The 12,158-nt window shown below is 41.3% G+C and overlaps 1 protein-coding gene across 3 annotated transcripts in view; it reads right to left on the minus strand.

Annotated features, from left to right (window-relative positions):
* LOC123960491 (nuclear receptor subfamily 6 group A member 1-A) overlaps window positions 1-12,158 on the minus strand; it is a 98,156-nt gene that overhangs the window by 42,629 nt on the left and 43,369 nt on the right. For 2 of the 3 annotated variants that reach the window (XM_046035261.1, XM_046035260.1), the window contains exon 4: window positions 799-822. The exons of the other annotated variant lie outside the window; for it this stretch is intronic. In XM_046035261.1, coding sequence (XP_045891217.1) covers window positions 799-822 — 24 coding nt within the window. The remainder of the gene's footprint in view (window positions 1-798; window positions 823-12,158) is intronic. 3 annotated transcript variants of the gene reach the window in all.

Raw genomic sequence — 12,158 nt, forward strand, 5'->3', positions numbered from 1 at the left:
GCGCTAAGGTCCAGGAGTACAAGGACTGAGCACATGCCTTCATCAGCAGACATTAAAAGGTCATTGGTGACTTTAAGCAGGGCAGTCTCAGTGCTGTGGTACTTCCTAAAACCAGACTGAAACTGTTCAAATATTTTGTTATTTTCCAGTACAGTGAGCAGCTGTTTGGACACAATTCTTTCTAGAATCTTTGCAATAAAAGGCAGTTTTGAAATTGGTCTAAAATTATGTGGGAGGGAGGGATCTAAACCAGGTTTCTTTAAAAGTGGGTTCACGCAAGCCGTTTTAAAATAATCAGGGACACAACCAGTAGATAGGGAGCTGTTGAAAACAGAGATCAAATGGGGGCCAACAGAATCCATTACTTTCAGTAAAAATTTTGTAGGTATTACATCAAGTGGGCTGGAGGACACTCTCATTTGTGATACCGTTTTTAAAAGCTCAGACAAGTCGATGGGATAAAACTGGTTAAAACTCTCTTGTTGCTGGTGAGGAACCTCTGAGTAAGAGGCAGTGGGGGTAATAGAGGCTCTGACTGACACCACCTTATTGGTAAAATAAGATAAAAACAATTCACAGTCATCATTACTTCCAGCTGAGGCACAAGGAGGGGTTGGGTTTACCAGCTGATCCACAGTCTTAAACAGAAACCTGGGATTGTGTTTATGTGTAGTAATGTGTGTGGTAGAAAACAAACAGCACACTACAGCATTTCATTCTATTGATGATTTAGTTCACGACAAATAACCTTCATCAAACAGCACTTCATATGATCAAAACGCTGAGTATTCCACTTACCCAGACTACTTTCATTGATTGCATCTGTGGAAACAGAAAACAGAAAACTCTTATCAATAAACATGATCAATAGAGATGGAATTGTCAGGACATACCGTCTTTAAGTAGTGAGGCTCTAGACTTCTTCACTGGTATTGTTATGTCTATGTGCTAGGTCGAGACACTTGGCCTGACATGCTGAGGCCTGTACTGCAGGAAGGAACAGGTATGCATAATGAACCCAGTGCAGTATTGCACTATGGTGCAGGCAAAACAGTATCAGTCATAAGACTGTCATGGCTAAGACCTCTGAACCTAACTACAACACAAAAATGCAAGATAAAGGTAATGCTGCTTACTTCATGTACTAGTAGCCTACTGCCCAGTTTGTACTTTTTGTATTAACACCCACACACACCCAAGAGTGTGGGGTCCCCAGGCAAGGGTGGAAATAATTAATTTTTAATGTAGTGATTGCTACACCCACCAAAAATACATGTTCATTACAAGTAAAGAAATTGCATTGCATTTCTGTCAACAGATTCTCCTAAATATTACACACTGAGGATTACACATACTTTTAATAAAAAAAGATCCACATAATACAAGTTTTGGGTATGTTATAGGAGCAAATATATACATCAATGAATCAACCATTCTGCAGAATTAAGTTCTTTGTGTGTATATGGCACCTGCGCTTACACAAATGTGCATATTGCTCAACCAAGGAACCATTGTAAAAGTTCATTCTTGGCCTGGGAAACAATACTCATGGACACTAACCTTTTCCGGGCTTTCAACCACAATTCACTGTCATCTTCAGGAGACCGAGTTTGCGCCAGAGAAAACTAATTCTTTTTATTGTATTTTGTTTATTACAAACATTTTTCACCTACCATAGTGTCCATGTTGTTAGGTACCTGACTTTGAGATGTCTGCCTCCACACCAATAAAATGGAAGTAAATCGAAGTGCTTTTCTGGAGCTTACAGCATTGAAAATTTACATTAAAAATATTAAACTACATATTTTCCAGAAACAAAGTCCCAGTTACTTCTTTGGTGGAAACAAATCTCATTTCGGAAGCAAACAAAACCTATATGCATTGCTAGATACCACTGGGGGCAAAAGTAATTCTTCTACATTTAAGACAATGTTCACCCTCCAAACATCATAATATCTGTTATTCATTGCATAAAGAATAGGTCATGTCAAATATAGCAAAGGGTATGTGTGAATATTTAACACTGGTTAATAGATGTCTAAAAATACTGCACATAACAGCCTCAGTTGATTTATCAGATTAATCTAAAGGCTACACAACCCCTGCCCTCCTCATCAGCAGCTTAGCGAAATGCTCCTGACATCCTCACACCGAGCGCCGAGAGCGAGGCGGCCTTACAAGGCAGAAATGGTGACATCACCCGAACAACAGCTAAACAAAATAGGCCACAGCTGTTTGGTTCTTTAGGCTACAAATTAGACTCAATATGTCACACAGCATCACATCACAAGGAGGATGGTAGAAATAAGCACTGAGCCATCTATGTATGACAGAGCTGCTGCTATCTTTTTCAGTTTGCTTACTTTCTCTGTTCCGTTGTCAGACACAAAGATACATAGCTCATGCTAATTTGCACTAGATGAGGAAAGAGCAACGGAGGATGTATTGGTGGGGAATGAATGAATTATAGAGGGATTTAAATAATAAATGGTCCCTCTTCAACCAGACGAGAGTCTTGAAAGAGGGGGGTACTCAGTGATGTAGCGGGACACTTTGTGTCCCACTACTCTCTAAAGAGATCTGGGGCATATGAATTATACCTTACTGGGTCCATTATCACTTATCAAAGCAGCAAATGAATTATTCTGTAGGGGCCCTAGCGTATGCGCATACAGCTCTGCTGTAGTTCCACTTCAACAAGAAAACAGAAGGTTAGAGTGATGCTTCCATATGTGTTCATATGGAAGCATCACTCTAACCTTCAGAGATGGAAACACCTGGGAGGAATCATTTAGCTGTCAGCGTGGACACATTAAGACTTCATATATAAAACAGTTCATGAAGCCATTAATGATGCAGACATAGTATTCACCACACTGATTAAGTTGAAGAAATCCAAGATTAAAAGGAAAAGAGGAATAAGGAAAAACGGAAGGGTGGGGGATCGGTGGCGAAAAGGGTGTGTGTGTGTCCCCCCCCCCCCCCCCATAAGTGTTGTTTCTCAGACCTCCACTTAGAGACTGTAGTCTAAAAATATCCCAGCCAAGCTCTGTGGGAAGGCTTCCCCCGAAAACCAACTCAATATTTCACTAGCAGCATGTGGGGAGCATCTAGAGTATCTGCCTCAAGAACCAGTCACTGTGTTGAAGCCTCCTCCCTTGTCCGAGTCTTCGATTTCTGCCAAGCAAGGCAGACCAACATACAAAGTCTCCTCTTAAAATCCAATTATTTTGATGAAGGCCAGTGCTGAATGCCAGACAAAACACATACAGAGAGTTTTCAAGCGACCAGGTAAGGATTGTTTGGCCCCGCTCACTCTTCTTTTTTTTTTCCACGTCTTGTAAAATGTTGCACAAAATCCTGATAAACAGCAGTTCCACTTTGTGTGTCACTGTACTGCAGGTGAATACTCCCAGACAAAGCTTCTTCAGACATTCCATCAACATTTGTTCACTGCAGCTACAAGGTAAGCAAAGGAACTATGTAATGCCAAGCAGTAGCAGAGACAAAGGAGATAAAGGTTTACTGGGAAGTCAGAATTCACAAAACTGACCAAATTGTTTGTAGTCTTGAAGTTTTCATTTTTGACAATATGGTCTCTAGAAACGCAGCATACAATACAGTGTTTCACCAGCACATCCAAGAACATAAATTTGTCATTGTCTTGTTGTTTGGCTCAAAGTTAAACTGCTCCCAATCCTCACTGAGCTGCAGAAATATTAGAAATAAAAACAGTAACTTGTACCTAATGTAGCCTACATTTTCATAGCAGGTGCCTGACCGATCTGTTTTTGATAGTGGGTCTTTAGTTACAGTAAATGCCTGTAACAAAATTAACATCCACTTAAACAGCTGGATGTCTGCTAGATGCTGTCACAAGAACTGCATGGAGGACTCTGACTCAAAACACAATGTTAGACACCTGGGTCTCAAATCCCTCTGAGTTTAACTTCTTAGAATGTGTGCAGTAACGTTCATTTAGAAAAGTATTCTTTCATTATGATAGGCATAAGAACTGGTATGTGTGTGGGTGTTTACCTTCACTGTCAACAACAATGAAAGTTGCTGTTTGTTCAATCCACTGATCAAGCACCAACTTATACGGGCTATATATAATTAATGGCATGCTATACGCATTGCATAAAAAAGTATACTACACTGCTGTTTTTGTTAATGGCATGCTATTAATAAACCCCAATGGGAACATGAGGGCATTTGACTACTAAGTGGTATATGACATTATGCCATGTCCAGGACTGAAATAATATATCATCTGCTCAGGTTATGATGACGATGTGGCTGGCTGTTGTTAATGTTAATTGTTGTGTCTGTCTTTAAGTGAATACCTGGCCAGGAAATCAGCAGAAATCTGCGTGGATTATGTTTTTGTTAACGAGGTTTCCTAACCCTGCTAATAGAAAGGAGGCTTCTGGTTTACACAAATTTTAACTAAATCCACATTAATTAAAGTGTATGTAAATATAGATACTCTGCAAAGCTTTTTTCTGCAATATTACAGTACAGTGATAAGGTAATCCACAGACTTATAGCTACTAACTACTAGACACTGCTGAAAACCCCCACACCAAGGAGCGCTTGGAGCCAAAGAAAAAAAAAATGACAATCTGGAATATTACCATTTAATTAATGATTTTTTCAGCATTTTTGGCATTGTGCACCTAGACCGCAATGTTCTTTTATGTCAAAGATGAATAAGACAAAGAACACCAACTGTAGAACCAGTATGTGTGTTGAGACACCTCCAGCAGCTCTGCACTGTTTGTGTTTGGTCTGAAGCTGCAACAGGATCTGAGGCCCAGGCTGAGGATGTCACTCCTCAGCTGGGTGCCCTGGGGATGTCCTCCCACCCTGCAGCTCTCAAGCCCCTGGGGAACCCTTGGCTGGGGGGGGGGGGTGAGGGGATGGAAGTGTTAGGTTTACTCCAGTGACGTTCCTGCTCACCCTCACATATCCCCTGTGGCCCCATCCTGACACCCAACCCCTGAGAAGCCACAGCTCTCAAAGTGAAGGTCAAAGAGCTGAGGAGGACACACCGAGGGGACCTGATCAAAGCCCAGCAGCACCTTTGTGTTTGCTCTGGAAATCTGATGCCTTCTAATTTTGTTTTTCACTCAATTCTCTGAAGAAAACCCTGTTTTAACAATCAATACAGCTTTCTTTTCCATTGCAAACCAAAATGTTGCATCACATGCAGATTAAACCTGATTTTTATTAATTTCTTTTATTAGATGAGAATTTGTAACTTAAACAATCTAATCCAGCATCATTTGTAAAAGGAGAGAAAGATAAAAGGGAGTCCCCAATTCAAAGGCCGATACCCCATCATTTACATTAAGTATAATCCATATTCCACATATTTTGACATTTATTCAAGCCATCCAATGCACCTTGTTATTTTAGTATCTGTAGCTTTTCCACAACACAGTTATGAATGACAGTGCTGAAATGAGGGGAAATATTTTTCATTTAGCATGAGTTTGTGAGTGTTTCATCTTATTGCTCAAATGACGGCTTTTAATGCCGCAGCATTCATAACCCGTGCCTCTTATCACGGCTCCCTCCAACACTTGATGGAATTTGCCATCGCACAATGGTTGGAAAATACACTTCAAAGGCAGGACGCATCTAATCTCCTCCACTCTGCACATTGCAAATTTGCTGTGATAATAAGATCCTGCCTTCCCAAGCGTTCTTAGGGATCTGAACCAAGGATGAGAATTTCATCTCTCTCTCTCTCTCTCTCTCACCCCCCTCTCTGTTTCTTTCTATCTCGTTCTCTCCCAGTGTGGCATCGCAGGGAGGGGGTGGGGGTGCAGCAGTTTGAGAGAATCTCTGCAACAGCAATATTGCATATCTGTGGAACCCATCCCATCCTTATGTAAAAGCCCTATTTTACAGTTCTGTTGTGTGCACACACACACACACACACACACACACACACAAAGACGCACACACACACACACACACACACACACACACCAAGAGAGCGGCACGACTGACAGCACAGCACAGTGACCTAGTTTCCTTGTGGCCCAGAAAGACCAAGCATGACTCCCTCAGAACTGCTATGGGCACAAAAACCTGGTTCAGTGCATTCAGTCAGGCCAGTGCACAATGGCGAGCAGCCAACCTACCACACTTCAACAGAGAGCCGTCACAGCTTTAACTATAGATAGCAATGCAGATATGTACCAGTGACATCCCAAAACAGCACTGCATCTTCGCCAAAGTCACAAGACTTTTGGAACTGCAGATAGGAAGGCAGGCAGGAAGCCCTGCAGGTAAAGTTGTGTGCTGTGTTTAGTCTGGCTGAGGGCAGGTTGAGGACAGGCTTGTCATCGTAGGCACAGCTGCAGGACATGCTGCAACAACACACCCTCCGACCCCCACTACCCGACTCCCAGCGCCCTACATACACCACTTTACCCCCTCCAGGTTATCTGTACTCATGGAGAAGGTTATGGATGGAGATGCTATCAAAGAGAGCGCATTAGCACAACAAAGAGGTGTTTTAGAGAGAAGCCCGCCAGGATAATTAGCTGATCCCTTACCAAGATGCCGTGTTCGATACACAACAACTCGCTAATGTGAAGACATAGTGTGGAGTGTTAAGGGAGGAGATGCAATTTGAGCCAAAGCCATACAAAAATAATCACTCAGAAATTGTGGCTTTCAACTAACGCATAACCTTAACTTGCATTCCTTAAAAGGAGCAGTGCAACATTTTTTTAAAGGTTTTGTTTTCTAAAGCAGAAGCAGGTGACAAGATATCCGTTTCATCTCTGAGTGTCCACCACACATACAGGCCATCAAAAAGTTTAACCTCTTAACATTCCTGTAAAATTCATGCAAAACGCCTATTAAAGGCATATCCAAAGTAAATTGAATGTAGTTCTTGAATAATTTGGAGTATATGTCTGGTTTTGGGCTTCTCTGAAAGATAACACTCTGGAGTGTCTAACCCATAAGTCAGAATGATTATAAGTGCTACTGGAATTGATTAATATAAGTTTAAACACACTAAAACTAATATATTTTTCATTTCCGCTTGCTAACAAATGCATGCAGACAACTATAGCTGGGACTTATTAGCTGGAAAACACTGTAGGACCACAGGATAAAGCCTTACCTAGTCCTAGTTTAAATTTCATATCAATACCATGAAAATTTACTATTTTACTCAGGTTTTTGTAAGCGCATGTCTTAGCGTATAGTTATTTTCAGAATTTTATTGGCTACACGAAGTGCCAGTCATCGGCACAATTGCTTGCAATTGAAAATTGAAATGGCCCTACCCACGAAATAGGGGCTGGCCCTTCCTTACAGCGTGGGCTCTCGTTGGCTGTTGAAGGCTGTGAAAGGGACATGTGAGCTCCTATTGGGTCGGATTTGGTATTGCGAGTTCAGCGGCTAATTTGAATACAAGCTATCGTAGTTGTTTACATTCAAATCGGAGTTATTACGGTTATAATGACATACGAGCCACGTCTGCCGGCAAATATGAAACGATGCAGCAGCTGTCCCTGGGGATTTATTGATGAAATATGTGTTTTGGACTAAATATTTTTACTGGATTGGATCATCTTGACGTTTGACAACGTAACAAATTTGGAATATAATTGATTGGTGGATTACTATGAGGCTTCATAGGTGAGTCGTGTCAATTTTGATTGTACTGTCTGACAGAGAAGCTGATCATCCGCTGTGATTACATCTTGAAATGGTTTGCATTGGTCGAATCCTGAGGATTTTAGTTTTCAAACTTCACGAGTATGAAGTTAACATAGCAGTTGTGTGCTCATACCGAATCTAGCTGGATTATCTTCATGTCTGTTTCAGCTAAGTTAGCTTTTAGAGTAGCTCAGTGCTATACAGTATACAAGTGATGTCATGGCAATTAAAATTAAAAATATAAATATGATCTATTCAAGGAGAGTGGACTTTTCTTTCACTTGTGAGACACAATAGTAAACCCTAATGTATTTGACCAAAAGGTGTTTTTTTGTTGCACACAAGCTAGGCTAGAGGTTTTCTCCTGAATGCCTCAGACCGACCCCTTTACAAGACAGACACAGTTAAATAAGTAAATCGTATTTGTGACTCAGTGAAAGATTGACTCTTAAAATATTTCTTACCAGGAATGCTGGCATTACAATTCAATTTTTGCCTCTGTGAAGAAGCACAGTCAACTTTTTTCGAAATACCTTTCCTATTTAGAAATGAGTGTGAATGGCATTGAACTACAAGCAGTCCACTACTCGCAGTGATTCCCAAAGTGGGGGTCGCGAGACAGAGAGGGCAAGGTGATTTCCAGAAATAAAATAAAAATTTAAAAACAATTAGAAATAGCATATATTAGCCATAATTGTAACACAAGAAAAAAATAGTGGCTACATTTTTAATAAAACAAGCAAATAAAAAAAGGCATCAGCTCTTTTGATTATCTTTGACCACTCTGACCGCTGAGGTCATTACAACAGATTTACGACATATTAGCGACAGCATCAGTTGTATTCCAACATGTGCATGTAGGATATTTTTAGGTTTTACACTTAGAACATTATTTTTGTCAAAATGAAACATTGGTTGATATCGACCAAAGACAAAGCAGGGAGGCCAGCAAAGACCACACCGGAGAGCCCACCAGAGAGGGCAGCAGAGTCCAGCGGAGGAGAGCAGAAGCACCATCGTCAGAAAGGCCATCGACCTCTGGTACAGTTAGAGACCGCCGTCTGTACAAGGACAACCATCAGCAGTCGGATCAGCCTTCCTCCAAGTCTTGATAGCATCGAGAGGAATTTATCCAGTATGGATTCACATGTGTTGTCATCAACGAAGTACAACATCCCCAATGTGTAGTCTGCACGAGGTGCTTGCACACCAAAGCCTAAAGCCTGTAAAAATGCTAAGACACCTGAAATCTAAGCACCCATCTCCCGCTGCTAAACCAGTAGATTTTTTCCAGCAAAAGGAGTGAGAGTTGCTAGGCCAAAAGAAACTCCTAACTAAACAAACAACAGTCCTGCCAAAGCTCAACAAGCATCATATAAGGTGGCATATTTAATTGCACAGGCAAAAAATTGCCCAGTGCATCTCCGACATGGCCCAGGACATAGAGCATCAGCTGGTTGACAGAGTGAAGAAAGGGAAATACGCTTTACAGTTAGATGAAATGACAGTTGTATCAAACTCTCCCCAGCTGCTTGTATTTGTCAAATACTAAAAACTTAAAGAACAGGGACTGTCTTGGGACGAGTGTGTCGGTGTGTGTACAGACAGTGCTGGAGCGATGCTGGGAAGAAAGAAAGGACTTAAAGTAAGAGTCTTAGAAGTGGCGCCTCACATAAATTCCACGCACTTTATTATACACAGAGAAGCTCTTGCGAGCAAAACACTTGACCCAGAACTTACATGTTTTTGAGACGGCGATAAAAATTGTGAACTATATAAAAGCCCATCCACTCAATATCAGACTGTTTGCCACTCTCTGTGACGAACTGGGATCGGAGCATGAGGGCCTGATGCCATACAGATGTCAGGTGGCTTTTGCTAGGGGAATGTGCTCAGCCGCCTGTATGAGCTGCGGGAAATCTATTTCTGACAGAGCATGGGTCCCAGCTCGCTGACCACCTCACTGATCCTGACTGTTTAACAAGGCTAGCGTATTTGTCTTGCATATTTGAAAAACTGAATGGACTTAATGTGTCACTGTAAGGTGAAAAAACAAGCATCATGTCGCAGAATGATAAAATCCACGCATTCACGAGAAAACTCCAGCGTTGGATTGAGCGAGTTGAAATGTAGGATTGATATGTTTTCTGAGCTGGTTGAATTCATTCCAGGAGGGCTTGGAGGTGGGTCGTGATATATGAATCACTTACCCACCTCCAAGCCCTCCTGGAACACCTCAACAGGTATTTCCAAGAGGAAACAGCTCCAGAACAAAATGACTGGATAAGATTACCATTACCTGTAACGAGGGCAAATCATCTGACATCCGACCTGGAGGACGCATTGGTTGAACTGTCAAGCAACCGAACCTTGGAGACAGCGTTTAATTCCGAGAAGCTGGCTGACTTTTGGATTTCAGTTGAGAGGAAATACCCACAACTATCCAAGGCTGCTTTGGATGTGCTGATGCTGTTTGCCACTACTTACTTGTGCCAAAAGACTGTTTCGGCACTGATGTACCTTAAAAATAAATACAGATCGCGATTGAATGTCGAGGATGATCTCCGAGTAGCGGTCTCCAAATTTATTTTATAATGGACAACTCGTAAAAAAAATACCTGGGGCGGACCTTTCTGACCTCAATGCTCTGTTATAAATATGAATGCTAGCTCTTTGGGGGGCAAGGTAATAGGCAGCCCCTAATTTCCTACAAGTAAAATATGTATTTTAGAAAAAATTTTAATTCTAAAAGAAGCCTTCAATTAACAGCCTTTTCTGTAACAGAACACAATTCTAGAAATAACGAAATGTCCAAAATGCATAAATCATCACTGGTGACTCCAGAAGTTGTCCCCAAATATTACACTACCTCTCCAGCATAATGTCAGACAGTAGAAAAAGAAAGACATTTCAGTGACACCAAATCTGTATTTTGTGATTCGATGTACTGAAATACAATATAAGTAATTCAGACAGAACAGATAATTGAGTGTTTAACTTTGCCGAAACTGGTGAGAACAGATCTGTATGGGTGTAAATGTAGAGAGTGATGATGTGATTCAGGTGAGTAAACAACATGTAAGTTCAGAGGTATCGGCTTTAATATCATCTCAGACTAACTGGGAGGCAATCTGTGCCAGAGCAGTATTTTGTAAAGGCAAAAGGATTGTGTGGCAGCATGTTGCCAAGCGTGGAGCGCTGCATGTTATCCAGGTCAGAGTGATCTAATCAGGTGTGAATGAAAGCACTTGGCGGCGCTCCAGGCCTCGCTATGCCGTCATCACTCAGGGGGAAGGAAAACACACACACACACACACACACACACACACGTTTGCCTTACTAGAGTTATGAGGACACTTCAACACAAAAATTACTTCCATAAGACAATTTGCATTTTTGTATGATTTCAAATTAAATAGGCAGAGCACTAATAGACTTATCAAAGCTCTGTGTAGCTAGATCAAAGTAAGCCCTGCCCATAAACTGACAAACACTACCTGGCTTACTAAATATAGAAAAAAATGTACAAAACAGAGAGAGTAAAATATCTTTGAGCAATGTGGCTTTTTATGTAGATTTTATGGTGCTCTAGAAACATTTGTCCTGGCTAAGCCTTATCAATAAAAGTGAAATTGCTTTTCCCTCAGTGAAATATTCAAAATCTATGAATATGCAAATACTTTTCATTTCAAAATTGTAACTACTGGACAGAAGATGTCTACTGCTTCACTGACAAGCAAATTCGCAATGCACATGCGCAGGGGTCTTCAAGTGACCACACCACCCTTTTGTAAATTTCATCCTCGACCATGATTGGCTCGCAAACTACTTGAGCTGTCACAAAATCCTGCTGATATGTCCACGTGTTAAACTGAGATTTCAGGTTAGCCCAGAGAAACTTTAACACTTCAACAGCTGAATGTGAAAACCGCCTACTAGTGTCAAACTCTGCACATACGTCATCCTGTACAGTTCAAACATCCAGGTCACGTAACAATAAGCGAAACATGTGTGTGAGTAATGGAGGACTTTGAATGGCAACTATATCAAAGAATAAGAAAGTAGATTACAAATGTGATCAGAAATTAAATTCCAACATAGCACAATTTGGTCAGTTCTAAGAAGTATCAATAGGTTCAATATCCAGCCCTAGTCTACATTTCAGTCTAGACTATATACTTGAGGAAGCTTAAGAAGGCCAAATTCCGGTGCCAAGTTCTTGTCAGCTTTCACAGAGGAGCAATAGAAAGCATCCTGACTGGAAACATCACAAACTGGCATGGGATGTGCACGGCCCAGGACCGGAGGGCTCTGCAGTGGGTGATTAAAACTGCTCAGAAAATAATTGGTACCCACCTCCCGAGCATCAGTGATATCGGTGAGGTGCCTGTAGAGCCCAAAGGTTTCTAAAGGACAGTACCCACCCAGCCACAGCCTGTTCACCCTGCTGCCTTCTGGGAAGAGAT

This window comes from Micropterus dolomieu, linkage group LG21 (assembly GCF_021292245.1).
Source record: "Micropterus dolomieu isolate WLL.071019.BEF.003 ecotype Adirondacks linkage group LG21, ASM2129224v1, whole genome shotgun sequence".
In the NCBI taxonomy this organism is placed as follows: domain Eukaryota; kingdom Metazoa; phylum Chordata; class Actinopteri; order Centrarchiformes; family Centrarchidae; genus Micropterus; species Micropterus dolomieu.